General features: G+C 42.2%; 1 protein-coding gene across 2 annotated transcripts in view; it reads left to right on the top strand.

Moving 5' to 3' along the window:
• LIFR (LIF receptor subunit alpha) overlaps positions 1–16,913 on the top strand; it is a 682,553-nt gene extending 665,640 nt beyond the window's left edge. For both annotated transcript variants that reach the window (XM_078674980.1, XM_078674981.1), the window contains exons 20-21: positions 9,417–9,495; positions 16,124–16,913. In XM_078674980.1, coding sequence (XP_078531106.1) covers positions 9,417–9,495; positions 16,124–16,777 — 733 coding nt within the window. In that variant the 3' untranslated portion in view covers positions 16,778–16,913. The remainder of the gene's footprint in view (positions 1–9,416; positions 9,496–16,123) is intronic.
• Positions 16,914–17,267: the final 354 nt, after the last annotated feature.

The following is a 17,267-nucleotide window of genomic DNA, read 5'->3' as shown; positions in this document are numbered from 1 at the left end:
ATGGGAAGCACTAGTGACCAGCGCAAATCTGGGGGGCAGCGGACCCTTTTGGTCCGCGGTCAGGAAAACAAGGGAAATGGGCAAGAAGCTTACAACAACTAACTGTAACATAACCAGTAGTGCTTGGGAGACCCATTTCTCAAATATTTATGCTGCACCACCTGAGGAATTGGCGACCCCAATTACTGGACAACCGCAACTGCAATTGCGCGGTCTACAGATTGAGGCCCATGAAGTAAAAATAGCTATAAATGAGAGCCTTGGAAACAAGGCGCCTGGTCCCGATGGTTTGCCCATTGACATTATCAAATTCAATTTGGATTTATGGGCACCAGTTCTCTTAAATGTCTTCAACAGTTTACCATCAACACCTATGCCCGCCACGTGGGCAATTAGTACCATCGTCCCAATCTTTAAAAAGGGAGATAGGTCGGAACCGGCCAATTACCGCCCGATCTCCCTTTTGGACAACACTTTAAACATTTTGGGACAAGTTATTTATAACAAAGTACTTGAATGGACCGAAGACACAGATTTGCTGGACCCGTGCCAGATGGGATTCCGGAGTGGGGTGGGGACAGTGGAGCAATGCCTAAATCTTAAATTAATATTCGATAAGTACAGTATTGCCCGATCGTCCCCCACTTACCTTGCTTTTATGGATCTCTCATCCGCTTTCGACCTAGTGAATAGATCCAAACTCTGGACAATCCTACTGAATTACGGGCTTGATGAGGCTCTTGTTGGTTTCCTGGCTTATCTTCATACAGATTTGAAAGCACGTGTCAGAATTGGGATGGGTGGTGAAGTCTCTGGAGCCATTGACATTGGTAGGGGGGTGAGACAGGGGTGCGTTCTAGCACCCCTGCTGTTTATCATTTATATTAATGGTCTATCCAGTAGTCTAAGGAAAGTTACCAGTGATGTCCCAACAATTTTAGGGAAACCTTTACCAGTACTCCTATACGCAGATGATGCGGTGCTTATGGCCCGCACACCTAATGCCCTCCGCCTTCTTGTCCATAGTTTTGTGCATTTTATGGAGGAATTAGATTTGCGGGTACATTTAAAAAAATCTTTTATAATGTCATGTGGCCCAGGGAAAAAGAAGCTCAATACTATACAGATAGGCACAGATAAACTAAAATCTGTGCCTATATTTCCCTACTTAGGAGTGGTTTTCGCTGCGAACGGCTTGTGGAGTGGGCATTTGGCCCACGCCACGAGCAAGTTCTCGAAGGCCACTAATTCTATATTGAGCTTGCCCCGTCCGAAGAAAATAGGCGCCACAAGAGCCATTTTAAAAATTTTTAAATTACAGTGTTTACCCGTTGCCTCTTATGGAGCGGAGGTCTGGGGACTTGGAGGTAGCACCTGCATTCAACGGGAAGAAAGCCGCTTTTGCAGGAAAATACTGGGCGCTCCAATCTCATCCTCTGATTATATTTGCCACAATGAACTAAATCTCCTGTATGTTAACGATTTTATTAGAGCAAGACCAGCACTGTTTTGGATCAAAGTCTGGAGGAATGATTCAGCCATCCTTACACAAAATATTATAAAAGACTGCTTAAACTGTGATCATGGTATGGCAATTCCCTGGCTCTCTGGAGTTTTTAAAACATTGTCTGCCGTTGACAGACGCAATTTATTCTCAGACCCAACCAGGATCGAGACTAAGGACAAAGTTGAGGTTAAAAATGCACTGTATGCACTTTACAACTCTGAAAGGATGGAAAGAGAATCATCAAAATCAACTGTCGCTAAATACTTGGGTAATGTTTTGTGCAGGCTATCACTCCCACCTTATTTATCACTACCCATGACTAGCTGGGAGAGATCATTATTGTTTCGTCTAAGGGCGGGTTCTGTAAAATTTTTACTGTCTTTCCCTTTGGGCTATTGCCATAGTAGCGACTACAAACCTTGCCCCTGCGATGGTGTTAGTTTACAGGATGATTTGCACTTCCTATTCTTTTGTAAATACTATGTGAAATATATTAAATGGTTTTTAACTCCATTTTTTAAGAAACACAGACCACTGTCACTTAATGAGTCCTACAGAATGTTGGTTTCCTTGGATTCCGATGAACTAATTTTTCGCACTAGCACTTTTTTGAGAGTGATAACAAGAGTGCGCAAAACGATGGAAAGCCCTTGAAATTAGCCTCAACAGAGTCTAACTGTTTTGTATTTTTTATCGTAAAACCTTGTGAATTAATGTATAAAGTCAAAGTCAAAGTCAAATTTATTATGATTTGGCTCTCGATGAGGGCCACATAAAAAATACACACATAATAATACAACATAGTACATGAAAACATCATACGACAGAAAAAACAGCCACAAAGTTATCTGCAAGTAAGCAAATTATCGACATCTCCCGGAAATTCATTAATAAATATCTAAAAACTCTTTAAAATAATTAAAAATTCTGGAACAGAACATTTCGTTAGGGGGGCAATAAAGTGCATGGAAGAACATTTTTACATTCACAATTCCCAATTGTAAACAAATAGGTTTTATCCATTTTTGGCGCATGGGACACAATACCGGGCAAATAAGCAATACATGATTAAAATCCTGCACAACATTATTACAGAAGTTGCATAGGGGAGAAACCCCGTACCATTTTGCTAAAAGGGAATTCAGTGGAAGCAAATTATGACGTAAAAGGTACCAAAATCTACGGACGCCATGAGGAATATTCCAAATTAAATATTGTTGGGCTACTTTGGGAGTATATGTCATAACCAGGACTTCCCTTTCTTTTTTCTTAGGTTGGGCGAGTATATCCGACTTAATGCAAAGTTCCCAGGACATTCTTTTTAACTTCAACTTTAACTCTAATGGAGAAAGTAAAAATAATGTGCTTTCATCCAGTTCAAGCAGCGATGTCGCTTTTCTAAAGTTTTTTACCAGCTGCGAGAACTCATTAAAGTTGCCCAATAGTTCTTTTTTTATAATTTCTCGTAAGGTGCCCGGTTTACCTCTAGCCAAACAGGCTACCCATCTTACAAGGGCTGCCAACCCCTGTGCCCAACAACTTCGAAGTCCGAATTCCAGTCTGCATGATGATGTAGAGCAGGCTGTGTTAAGTGATAGTATTTTTCTTAGTACCTTTCCTTCCATTTTTTGCATGAAACCCCATTGTTTCAGCTCCACTAATTCCGTTCCATAAAGGAGGGTTGCAGGAATTTTAGTTTGAAATACATCCAAGCATAGGGAGAAATGTCTCTTCCCAGTAGCTTTATACAATGAACATAATCCCATACCATGGGTCATCGCTTTTCTGGAATTATGTTCGATGTGAGGCTTCTCACTAAGATTAGCAGATATTATTTTGCCTAAAAACGTGTAGGTTTTAACCACCTCAAGTTTTTCTCCGCTAAGTATCCAATTATAGCTACTAGACCTGCATTTCTTCTTTCCAAAAATGCACATAACTTTACTTTTAGAGCTATTAATTTTCATATAATGTGCATCTGCATATTGGTTCAATGCATGAAGACGATTAGAAAGACCTTTCGGGGTCAGATCTAAAACAAGTATATCGTCTGCATACATTAGAATCGATATAGCTGTCCCTCCAATTTTCGGGGCTAATCCCTCACACACTGCAACTGTAGTAGGTAAGTCGGCCGTATACAAGGAAAACAATATGGGTGCCAATATACACCCTTGCTTTAAGCCATTCAGGGAGGGGATAGAATGAGAAAGACCCCTCTCACCTCCTTGTAGCACCTTACACCATGTGCACGAATGTAAAGACTTAACTAAGTCTAATAGGTATCCCGGCATACCCATAGCCGCCAACTTTCTCCACAGCGTTGGACGATCCACCTTGTCAAACGCTGTGGAGAAATCTATAAATGCTACGTATACGCCACCTCCTCGTACACGAGCATATTTATCCATAATTACCTGTAGCAATGTTAGATTATCTAAAGTTCCATGCTCTTTTCGAAATCCTGTCTGTTCCATAGGTAAAATATTATATAAATTTATCCATTTCATTATTTGCAACAACAAAAGTTTAGCAAAAATTTTCCCTATTGAGTCTAATAGAGCTATTAGACGGTAATTAGAGGGGTTGTCCCGATCACCTTTTTTAAAAATTGGGATTAGGATACTTCCCCTCCAAGAGTCGGGGACTGTTCGTAATTTAAACCACGCCAGAAATACTGGAAGAAGAATCCTGCTCCAAGTCGTAACATCTTGTTTAACTATAGACATGGGCAATTCATCGGGCCCCATAGCCCCGGAAGAGCGCATGCTCTTTATTACGGTAGCTATGGATTGCTCAGTGGGGAGTTCCATTATAAAATCACTATTTAGCCCTGGCACCCAAGGGTCCACCCCTGCACCATTAGGCGCATATAGGGTGGACACAAATTCGGTCCAGACATCTTCCGTAATAACTATAGGAGTGGGCGTTATTACAGAACCACATCCTTGCCTTATTATGGACCAAAAATCTCTAGAGTTTTTACAAATTGAGGCCTCTCTTAACTTGATCCATAAAATATCTTCTTTTTCTTTTTTTATTTTGTATCTCAATCTTACCCTCCTTCTTTTTAATAAAGCTAACTGAGACTCGATTTCCCCCGATCTATTGAGGTATTGCTTTCTAACGAGTTTATTTATTTCGTTATTTAACCTTAATAGAGGACTAGGGGAAAAATGCTTCTTTTTTGGTTTTCCTATAGTCCTAGCCATTGAGGTGACTTTTTTAATAAGATTTTCAAGAAATAGGAATTCCCTACCTTGACAGTAGTCCAACTCCAATAATGATTGGCTAAGGATATTTTGTACGTCCTTACTATTAATATTTCCCCAATAACATCTATCTGTATTGCACTTGATCGAGAAACCTCTATTCTTTAAAGACCAGAGGCTCGTTGCTGGGGGTGTTAATGAGACAGTTATAGTAATTATTTTATGATCACTGAGAGGGGAGTGAGAGATCACCAAATCTTTAAGAAAGGAGAACATATCAAAATCCGTTATTACATAATCCAAAATAGATTCTCCCCTAAAAGATACATGTGTATAATTTGCAGGAGTATCTGAAGGCATCCTGCCATTTATAATAATTCCCTCCAGGGCACTGAGTTCCCCGAGGAGAATCTTGCCTCTTTTATTAGTTTTGATTTGGGCAGGCAGGACTGCTTGAGGTATATTATATGCCTCTTCCTTATCTTTATTTCTAAACATGACCAAAGAAGTGTTAGACACTTTACAATTCAAGTCCCCCACCAACAGTAAGTATGGGGGGTGATCCACCTCTATTAGTTGTTTAACATGGGAAAACATACGTTTTAAAACTATCGTGAAAGTATCTTCTGGAGGAATGTAGGCATTTAGTATTATAAGTGAGGACCGTTGACTAGCAGAGTCCATATTGGAAATAGTTATGGATTGGAATAGATTACTCTCGTCCTTATAGTGGGAAAATTGCCATTGTAATGCGTTTGATAACAAACAGGCAATTCCACCCTTAGCATGGCCTTTTTTTGATGGAGTTGCAGGAGCCTCTAGGACGAAGTAATCTTTCCCTCCATATGGGAGAGTTTTACACCATGTTTCCTGGATACATATCACATCTGCATTCAAAGAGAAGAGGAAATCAAATTTCTCGGGGCAATTCGACAAACCAGCGGCATTCCAAGAGACAATTTTTAAACAAGTGTTAAAGATGCGAAAATGGTCGTGGGTTTCTCGAGGTTGTATTTGAGAGAACTCCTGGTAACCAGTTCCACATCAAATTGTCTTCATTTAGAGGAACGTCTGTGTTAACAGGTAATGGAAGCACCTGTGAAACCATTCGTTTTCCTCTGGAGACCCAAATTTTTAGGTCTTTATTACACATAGAAAAATCTTCCTGATCAGAGGTCCACTTTGTGTTTCTTTCACTAGATGAGAGACACAAATTATTATTAACAAAGGGTAGCACATCAATTCCTCTGCATTGAAAGGCTTCCGCTTGATGGAGAACTAAATTGGCTAATATTTTAGAGTAAAACTTTACCCTTGTTCGTTGCCCATTTATAGATTTTATTGGGAGAACTAAATCAATGTCATTTGTTAAAACTAACTTTAAACTTTCTATCTCCTTAAAGCAGTTAAGTAACCAGGATCTATTCATTTTTAGATCTGTATCAAATAATGGGAGAAAATCCAATGACAAAGTATCCACATTTAAAGTAGGGCTTTTTACTGGACGAGGCATTGGATTCCTAACTACCTCCGTCTGTGGCCGAAATTTGGGTGCAGACGGATTAAATACTCTTGTTACTATCGGCGTATGTATAGTATCTTCGGGACTTATCGATAGAGGAACAGAGACATTTACTAATGGACATGGGACTGCCCCCTTCATAGATGCTTCAACCGGGGTACTCCCACATTCAACGTTTGTGTTACCTCCAACTTCCGTCATACCAGGGATATCTAAAGGTGGATTTTGACCACTTTCTGTAGGAGCAGGCAATTCAGAAGTTGCATGTTTTTGAAAAATAGTTTGCCTAGGTCTTTTCTTTTTATATTTACGTATCAGTTTCCTATTTTTCCCTCTTGATTTTACTTTAGCAGCACTAATAGTTCCCGAGGGACCTTCAGGCTCCTTTTTATCTTGAATAAAAATAGGAAATAGATCATAACCCTCCGTTTGTATCTCTACAACCACCTTTCCTTCCTTCTCAGCCAACACAGAATCTTTTATCTGTGGCAAGGAAGATGGGGGAGGTCGATTAGGGGGCTTTTGAATATCCACCTCTATAGACAATCCTGTGGGGGCAATTTCCCCCACCTCAGTAGTATGATCATCAACTTTTTGAACAGCAGAAACAAAATTACTAGAAGTAATAAGAGGATTAATCACATTTTCAGCTTTTTTTACATTTTGTGCCAACAACACCTGCAATATCTCAGTAACCGAAGACAAAATACAATCGGAGTTTACAGCAAATTTACCCATTAGAAGTAATATGGAAGACAAGATTTGCTCAAGGGCTATGAGAGACTCAGAAATCGGTTTATCATTTTTTGGATAACTGGATGATGTAAAAGCACAAATCCCCGATAAATTAAGTTCCGGAGATTGTACAGCACTCTGCGAAAAAAGGTTATCTGTGGATTTAACAGAGGGAGTGCTGCTATAAAGTAGCAATCCAGATGGTGTTTCTCCAGTAGGGGTTTTATTAGCCACTAGATGAAGCAAAGATGGCTTATCCACATATCGTCCGCAGAGTTCCAAATCAATGCTGGTGGCTATTGAAACATCAACCTTATCTTTTTCCAAATTATCATTTCCCATGAGAATGCTATGTCCCAAAGCTTGCGCTGGTATTAACAAGGGATCAGCGCCAGTCTCATATGCTGGACATATAGGGATGTTTACTTCACTTGGCTGGTTCAGTGACCTTTTTGTTTCCAGCATAGGATCAAGCTGGCAAGCTCCCTCCATATTAGGACAAAGTTCCTGCTGAGGTAAATAATCAGTATCAGACTTCTTGGGAACTTCTAGGGATTTATTCAGGCTTTTTTCCCAGATTTGAGACAGTTGCATCTGCCCTTTCATAGTATCACAATTAACATATTTTTTCCTCAAATGAATAGGACCGGGTATTGTACCAGGTTTCTCCATTACAACTTTCCCAGAACGGAGTGTCTTTGCCTCCATAGTGCAGGAAAGATTGGTCCTACAGCTGGATTCCCCACTATTGAAGGTAATACACAATATAGAATATAAATAGTAAAAATATTCCCAGGGAGGTGAACACAAGAAACAAACTTGCAGAGAAAGTGCTCTGTGACTATAGTCCTATCAGCACGTTTGCATGCCTGTAAGGTACAGTAACTCAGGCAGCGAACAAAGTCAACAAACGAAAAAGTTAATAAAAAATACCAGGGCCCAGCCCGGCCTACCTCGGCCACTGAGGGCCACAGATGGCCCGCCCTTTGCCCGGGCTTAGCCCCGGGCGCTCCTGCGCGCTCCCGCGACGCGGGGATGACGCGTTCTTAAGCGCCGCCTGGCGCGAAGTCTTCCCCGTCTTCCGCTGCGGGGCAGGGCGGGAAATGAAGTCTTGCGGCCCCCTCCGCTTCAAGACCGCTTCAGGCAAGGAAAATGCGGCGGCGGGGGGGGGGCACCGAGACCACAGGCTCCGGGGTTCAGGTAGAATACTGTGCGGCGTTTTGCGAGATAGACACTCGCGTTTCTCCGACCTTAGCAGCACAGGATTTCAGGCAGCGTCACCCGCTCCACCGGGATGACGCGTTCTTAAGCGCCGCCTGGCGCGAAGTCTTCCCCGTCTTCCGCTGCGGGGCAGGGCGGGAAATGAAGTCTTGCGGCCCCCTCCGCTTCAAGACCGCTTCAGGCAAGGAAAATGCGGCGGCGGGGGGGGGGCACCGAGACCACAGGCTCCGGGGTTCAGGTAGAATACTGTGCGGCGTTTTGCGAGATAGACACTCGCGTTTCTCCGACCTTAGCAGCACAGGATTTCAGGCAGCGTCATGTATAATGTAAATGAATTGTTGTTTTTTTAAATCACGGTACTTTTATGAATTTTATGTAATTCGAATAAAGGTCTTTTGAACTTGAACTTGACAAAAAGTGGAAGAAGTATCTCCAGTTATCATCAAAATATTCTCTAGTCATTTCTTATTATAGAGATTCTGCAGCTCCTATAACCTGTTATCAAATCAGAAAAAGCTTATGCTTTCTACTGATGATTTAATATGTCTTCATCATGTAATAAGCTTGTGGGTATACCTATCTATTGGTTTAACCTGAAGTCAAAAGGGGGGAAAACCCTAAGCCACCTTGCAATCAAAGCCTGGAACAGCATGCCCATTCACTTAAGACAGCAGACCCTAGAGAAACCCTTTCGAAAACTTCTCAAAACATGGATTTTTAACCTCTCTGACGACTGGACCAAAGCAGCTATCTAGCCCCTTCCTCCCCACCCCTCGTTCTGGTTTTAAGGATTTTCAGCGCCATGATGCTCCCTCCGGAGCGACCGCCGCGCTTTAGAAATACTCCTTCAAATATCAAATATCAAATATTGCTAATACATTTAACAAAATAATGACTTTGTTTATAGCCAGAGAAAATTTCTGGAACTGTGGGTCTAGACACATTGTGCACCACTCTGTCCCCAATCAGGGTTTCAGCAATGTACTACAATGATAAACAACTTTATAAACAGAATAATCAGAGAATTCAACACATTTGAAGTTGCATTGACGTATGAGGTGCAAATTGTGTAATCTCTCAGATTGTTGTTTTTACAGTTCCCATTCTTTTTGTTATTTTGTTATCCTTTGTATACAATTAGGATGACTTTGTATTATTTACCACTGTCTCTTTTTAAATGCTAACAATGTTCAAATAATGTTGATTTTTATTTTTAAAGGCTCAAGGAAACGTTTTACCCTGAAATTCCAAATCCACAAAACAGCAAGGCACTGCAGTTTGAAAACAGCATGAATGAGGTAATAATTTTCACAGCGCGCTGAATATTTTAATTTATTGGTAGGACAATTAAATATTGCACGCAGTTATGTTGGGTAAAGCTCTGTTCTTTTTGTTCTTTCTGGGAATGAAAAGTGGAAGATTGATAGCACTGCTTGCTCCATTGCTAGAATTAAAGCACAGGTATGTGAAACAAGTTTTCAACTTGTGATGCCTCCACAGGTTAGACAGTGTGCTCTGATATATCCCGAATTGAGTTTCTAGTCAACACAGACCAGAAGCAGCTACTTGAGTCTTTTGCCTAATTCATGCAAATCATTAGTTGGGGCACCTTCAATTTCTAGAGCGTGCATTTTGATATGTATGTGCAGCCAGGATTAAACGTACATAATTGTTTATCTAATTTCATGCAACAAGATCTGTGTTATTAAACATTGACTCATATCAGACCACCACCACTGATTACGGGCTACAGCTGAAGGCTCAGTAAATACACTCTCTCCCATTTGTGGTTTTACTTCACTTCGTTCCATCTTCTCTTTCCCTGCCTTGAAAGACATTCCTTATGTGAATCATGTCATGCAGAGAGACAGGGAGTGTAGGGAAGAGAGGAGGAGGAGGAGATGATGTTGATGGGAGTGAGGAAAGAAAAGAGGATGGGGGACTGGAGGGGAAACAACTCAGAATGCAGCTTAATATTGAATTATTGCCCACATTGTATATAATATGAATGGCATTAGTTCATATTGTTATATTTTGGGATGTTGCCCCTAGTTTGCCACAAAAATGCATGTCGTCAAGAACATATTGAAAGATAAAGTTAAAAAGGCTTGAATTGGGAACATACAATGCAGAATTAACACAGACCGTTATTATGCGGTAGAACTAAAATGCCCACTTTTTGAAGTCCGGAAGTGATTGAAGAAGGCGGTTGAGAGGGGCTAGCCACTTGCATAGGGTTTTTACCATCGGCATGTGATACCCTACTTTGGATACTCAGGCTGTCAAACCTACAATATCAGACATAGTAAAACATTTGTCATGTATTTTGCCTTCCTAAGTCATTAAACGGAAGGGACAATTAAGCCTTTCATACTGATTTCCCCAGTGAACATTTCAGCTTTCATCTTCATTGTGATATATTTTAAGTGTACCTTCTCCATGTCCAAATTAAACTCAGTTAGGAGATGCTCTCAGTAAGCAGGAGAGAGACCTTTCTTTGAATACCGTTATCAAGGTACAATCTTCAAAATCCAAACCTGCTGTCGCTCAAAGCATCCAGCTCTTTCCCTGTAATGCCAAAATTGAACTTTTGTTTTGAAACTGCAGAAAGGCAGTATTTTTACTCACGCTATCCATCAAACTGCACAATATTCTGTATTGACTTTGTCTCCTTCTGACTCTTCTATTACAGACGGACTCTCAGCTCAGACATAATGCTTCCTTTTAACTCTTTTGATGTATACAGTTTCAGAACCTACAGTCTCATATTCTACAAAAGATCTTGATCATGAGTCTCAACATGACCCTCTGTACCCTTTCTGATGCAATAATATTGCCTGATCAATCGTTGGTTTCTGATAGATACTTCTACCGCCAGATTTATCAACTTTTGAGTTTCCCCAGTTTTGCTGTAGCTCCCACACATTGATTGGTGGCACCATTTCCACATCTCCTCTGAATGTGGCCACACACAGCCGTATATGGGAGCTACCCTGCAGGCTGATGGTAGTTCCCCTTTTTCCCCTTCAACAGGATCCAATGCTCTGCTCCCGATTTCAGCTCTTGGTTGTTTTTTGGCAAAGGTTTTGGTAACACAATGTGCTAGGTATGTTCTCCCCAAAGACTGCAGTTTACAAACTGTGCAATGATTGCCAAAAGGAGATGTCAATCACAGATCTGCATGATGTTTGCCTTTGGTGCTTCAACACAAACATAACTCTAAGTCCTGCTACTTATGGCTCCTGACATGGGTGGCTCCTCCGCTATGGCGGAGGAGCTTTGCCCCACTGCTCTTTGAGCAAGAAAAATAAGATGATCATAACTTAGTTATCATTTTATTTTTCGCAGGTTGAGGGCTGGGTTAGGGTTGGGATGGAGGCACAACAGGAGGAGTGGTTTACACACTCCAAGTGCCCATGACTGCTTGGCCAGCTCTCTTGGCCTGGCCAAACAGTCATGTGCACTTTGCATGTTCCCCACCAGGCTGCATTACACAGCCTGGTGGGGAACATGCCTAGGCCGCCAGTCCACATCTGAGTGCCGAGCCACTGTGCTCAGACCAATCACAACGCTGCATTGCAGCATTGTGATTGGCTATGGGAACCCTGGGTGCTTCCTGGTTCCGGAACTCGAGAAGCAGAGGAGAGATGCAGCTGGGTAAGTGTGATTTATGTATTTTTTGTCTCCCGCTACCCCCTGTTCCCTTGCGTCTCCACCCTCATTCCCTGCCCGCTGCTACTGGTTCCTGATGCACCCGAAAGCCATCATGGAGTGTAAAACCAAACTCTGCCTCACTGAACACAAGAGGTGTCACTGCTCAAAGTCATTAAGTCGCTCTTAATCTCATTCTCAATCACTGAGTAAGTCTAAGATGAGGCTGAAAGGCAAGTTGTGGCAGAAACACAAGAAATCCAAGAGGAATTTAACCCTTACCCAATGCTTCCAATTCAGAGAGAAATCACACAGTTACCAATCCAATGCAAATCCAGCTGTGAATTCGGACTCGATTCCAGTCCTGGAGTCAATGCGTTCAAAGTTTTCCAATACGTTGTCTCCTCCAAGGCAAATGGAGGCCTTGAAAGAGGCCATGCTGCAATTGTGTAAGGTGGGTACAATTTGCTGTGCTTCATCTTTGGGCCTCATGTGTCTGTAGGAGGTTCCATTTGCAATTCCAAGGCAAGTCCTTCCCCGACACCATCTGACCGTTCAGCCTCAATCTGGCCTGACATCGGCCCAGCCTGTACCTTGGTGCCTCTGCAACACGTTCTCTGATCCAGAGCAGACTTTACATCCATCCCATTTCATGGAAGACTCCCTCTTTTGCCCTCCTGCCTTGATGGCAATATCAAAGATCTGAGGCCTTGTTTTGTCAGACTCTGAAACTATGCTGGGGATTGATCCATTACCCACAATGATGATAACACGGCCCTGTGTTCTCCCACCACCCATTATAATGATGAAATCCTGTTATTGATTCATAGAAAGATAGTGCCATTGATACGTCTCCTTAAACTGAACTTAACTCTCCTTTGGATCCTCCCAATGAGGAGAGTGACTCCTTTGCTATGGTGGTTTGTAGATCCGTGAAGGTCTTGCATTTGCAATTGCCTTCGGTGGAAACCAAAGTGCATTTACTGACATACATACTTCAACCTGACAATCTACTTCCAAAATGTGTTGCTATTAATGTGGCCCTTACAGACTGCCTTTCTGTTGCTTGGCCTAAACCTTGCTCCTGTCCAATGTTAATCCAGTGGATTTCATGGTGCTATAGGCCCGTTCCTAGGGACACCCCTTTCCAGCCCCTGTACCCAACTGCAAAAATACTTTTGTTGCAGCCTTCCTCTACGAAGTCTAACTCTAATACCTTTCATATATTTTCGCTGGATAGGGAATCAAAATAGAGTATTGTTTAAACATGTGTTGGCCTCATCTAGTTTAGACCTCAAGGGCCAGATGTATGACCATTTGTAATTGCGACTCGCACATTGGGACAAATAGCGAGTCCAATTTGTGAGTCGCCATTACCAATGTACAACAATGTCTGAGGCACTGTTTGCGATTCCCAATGGGGTCGCAAATTGCATGCCTCTTGCATATTAATGAGGCTCTTTCAATTTGTGACCCCATTGGGAATGGCTGACGCTCCCAGGGTTGGTGGCTTGCTGGGGTCAGCAGACCACCATGTCAGGGACAGCTTTTAAATAAAGCAGTTTAAAAAAAAAATGCAGCCCATTTTCCTTAAAGGAAAACGAAATGCATTTGAAAAATAAAAATGAAACTTTTGAGTTTTATTTTTTAAGGGCGGGCAGTGGTCCCTGGGACCACTGACTACCCTTAAAAAATATTTGCGAGTGCATTCACAAAGGGGAAGGGATCCTGTGGGAACCCCTTCCCGTTTGCTAGTGCTTTACCACCCTTCAAAGAAGGGTGGTAAACTGAAGTGTTTTCCGACCGCGATTGCGGTCGCAAAACATTCTTACATTGGTGTGGAGTCGCTATTAGGAAGGGACGCCCTTGGGCCGCCCCTTCCTAATAGCGAGTCGCTAACGCTATATTGCGAGTCACTAATTGATTAGTGACTCACAAAATAGGGTTAGTACATTGGCCTGACAGTTTTTTGCAAATGCCTTTGTGACCGCAAAATTTGGTCGTACATCTGGCCCAAGTTCTTAGGATCATGGTGAGTGGCATTTCGCCTGCCATTCCTGGGGATTTCAGACATTCCTTCACATCGATATGGTGCACAAAAGTATGTACTCAGAGTTGGCCTGGATACCCCAGATTGTGTCGCTCATACCATGGTCAACATAATGGTGATTCATCACCACAAGTGAATATGCACCTCCGGCTTGTGATGTCCAAGCTTCTTTAATGGATATACAATTTGATGAACCAGGATCTTTGGTGAAAAGGCAGACTTGACTCTGGAGTGCTTTAAAGACCACAGTGCTATGGCATGCTCTTTGAGGCTGCTGTCCCCACCCACCTGTTTTACCAGTTGTACCTATGGTTCAAGGGCTATTTGAGAGGCCGTGCAACAGCAGCCCTTGCAACCTGTACAGGAGATAGGTCAGCCTTTTTACAGCTCCAAAGGATTGGGGTGCTGGCAGAGGCTGTGGTCACCAGCTAACACAGCATTCATCTTCCTCCTCCTCACATGCTGCGAATTTGTCAAGCCAGTTTAGCAAATCCATTTTTATCTGCTTTGTTGGCATGCTGTTTCTTCAGATCAGTGGGTGCTTCAGGTTGTTCAAGTTGGTTACGCCCTCCCTTTTGTGTCCTTCCATCCCACTTTCCTCTTTTTGTTACATAGAAACCGGTTGTACCTGCTACTACCCTCTCCATGGAAGTTCCTTCTCTGCTAGCCGAGGGTGTGACCAAGGTTGTCCCCAAAGTAGTAAAGGACACAGGATACTATTCCCAATTATCCAATAATTCCTGGTTCCCAAGAGACATGAGGGGATTGTGCACAACCTTAGATCCCAGAATGTTGATGCTGCCAGGTCATTGACACTGCATGGTGTCCTTGGGAGTTACAAAACACATACTTTGATGTGCCGATCCTGCAACCCACAGACATCCTTCAACCCAGAAACATTATCTCTAGTTCATTATCAGGATCAAGCATTACCAGTTCACTTATACCTATACCTTGGCAACTGGCATTTGAAGGCAGCATCATGTCAGCTACTCTCAGGCCACTTACAGGTGATAATATAATTGCCTTCCACCATGGGGTTTTCCATCAGTGAACTGACATACTATCTTTGGCACTTTGTTTCAGCCGTCATTGCCAAGCCTTTCTTCCCAAGTAACAAGGCAGGGACATTCAGGCTTGAGCTTTTGTTCTGGCCCAACTAATTCGTAGGCATAGCTTCCCATCCTCATGCCTCTTGGCACATGCAGGCTCTACACTGGAACCTTCAACTACAGTCAACTGCCCATTGGAAGGTGCCTCTTTAAGAACATCCAGGTCTTGGATGAGATGAACTGGGACCCTTTGGTGGTGGTTGAAAGATTCCAATCTGACCTGTTTAAGTGTACAAAAAAGTGATGGCTGGAATGCTTGAATTAATCTCAGCCACTGGTAGTTTTCAGGGTCGCATCCCAGTCCATTGTTATTTTCCACACAATGCCACCTCAGTTTGGACACAGCTATATACAAATCACTCTTGACCCTACTCTAATGGGAACAGGAACAGTCAAGCCCAAACTGCCAAGCCAGGTCCTCCTTGAACCCAAACACAAGCAATCCAGGACCGGTTGTTATGGGCATATTAGTTGGATATAACTTGGTTCCAGTGACACGATACGCACAGGACCCACGTCTGGGCATACTCGACCCACTTAATGTCACATACTAAATTGTACAAAAATGTTTACAAATAGTGATGGATGGAATGCTAAAATTAATCTCAGCTATTGATATTTACATTGGCCGCATCGTTATTTTGCACACCATGCCACCTCATTTTGGACCCAACTGCATGCAAAATAGTCTTGACCCTGCTCCCATGAGAACAGTTGAAGGATTTAAACTTCGGCATAATCCATGGTGATTCCCAGGGTCCATTGTTTTTCCTTTTTTGATATCAAATCTTCCCCTTTCTTCTGTTACACACACCTCCAAGGAATTATGTGTGTCCCTACTAATAACTGGTTTAGTTCCCATACATTATAGCTTCAGATGATTTTCATGTTTTTAAAATTTCTAGATGTACACTTGTATTCAAATCTCATTTTTGTGTGTGTCAATGACATGTGATATACTTAAGGTTCCCTTCACCTTCTTTTCAAAAAGGTATTGTCTTTTTCTGCACCTATTGAGGTACTGGAGTCTTCAGTTGCTGAAATATTTTTTCTGTGTTTGTTATTTAATGGAAAAGGCTAAAAATAATTTCATTTTTTTGTGTTCATTTTCAGGGTAATCCATCCCTTAAAACATTGGAGATGAATCCTTGCACTCCCAACTGTGTGGAAGTGGTGGAAACCCTGTCGACCATACCGAAGATAGTGGATACTGAACTTATATCACCAGTTACATACAGCGATGAGCTTGGAGATAATTTGATTCAAGATGACTCAGACTCAGAAAGCGAAAATCATGTTGTTGTGTCCTACTGCCCACCCATCATTGAGGAGGAGATATGTAACCAAGGAGCAGATGACAATGCAGATGATTCTCAAATAATCTATCTTGACGTTCAGTTAATGTACCAGCCACAAACGAAGGCCAGCAATGAAACCGATGTCGACTTGGAGGACATGGCGGGCTACAAGCCGCAAATGCAACTGCCTATTAGTACTGTGAATATGGGCGAGCAGCTGCCTGCTGAGGAAGGCGTAGACCATAGCGCAGGTTATAAGCCTCAGGTGGATGTAAATAATTGGAACGCAGATTCTCCAAGTTCACCAACATCAGCTGCGAGTTATGGTGAAAATGCCTCTTTTGGCAGTCCATGTTCAATTAATTCTAGACATTTCTTGATTCCCCCAGAGGATGACAAGGATTCACTCAAACCTACTCATGTTGGGTGGTCCTTTACCTCCCTTTTTCAAACCAAACCTGATGAGTAGTTTTTGGAAAAACCTTGTTTAATTCATCTTCAAACTGCTGCCCAAGTGTGCAGTCTTCCTCTTGTTGCTAAGGCACCAACACAATTGTTGCTATCAGTGGCCGACTGAGTATGTCAGAAGGATGACTGTTACCAGTTCTTGTATTAATTTCTAGGAATTTAATAGCCACGTCCAATAAACCTGTTACTGGAATGGTTTCTCAGAATTCCTAAAATGATGAAATTTAGTTTTAGCCAAAGAATGTTTTCTACCTTAGCTACTCTTCCAGTGTTGGAGTCACTTTGTTAGGTGAAAATATGTAGGCACTCTTGTTGAAATTGTATAGTAGGTATGCATGCTGAAACATGGTCAAAAGACTAATGTATCAAATGTGACAGAACATAGCAGTAAGCTATGCCCAGCTACCTGTATAAGCTTTCCTGGATAGATGCGTTCCCCCTCTTTAAAGTGCTATAGACTTTGTTATTGCAGGTCTGCTGTCCTCAAAATA

The sequence above is a fragment of the Lissotriton helveticus genome, chromosome 2_1 (genome assembly GCF_964261635.1).
Source record: "Lissotriton helveticus chromosome 2_1, aLisHel1.1, whole genome shotgun sequence".
In the NCBI taxonomy this organism is placed as follows: Eukaryota; Metazoa; Chordata; class Amphibia; order Caudata; family Salamandridae; genus Lissotriton; species Lissotriton helveticus.
Note: the sequence above shows the minus strand (reverse complement) of the source record. Positions and strands in the feature narration are given on the sequence as shown.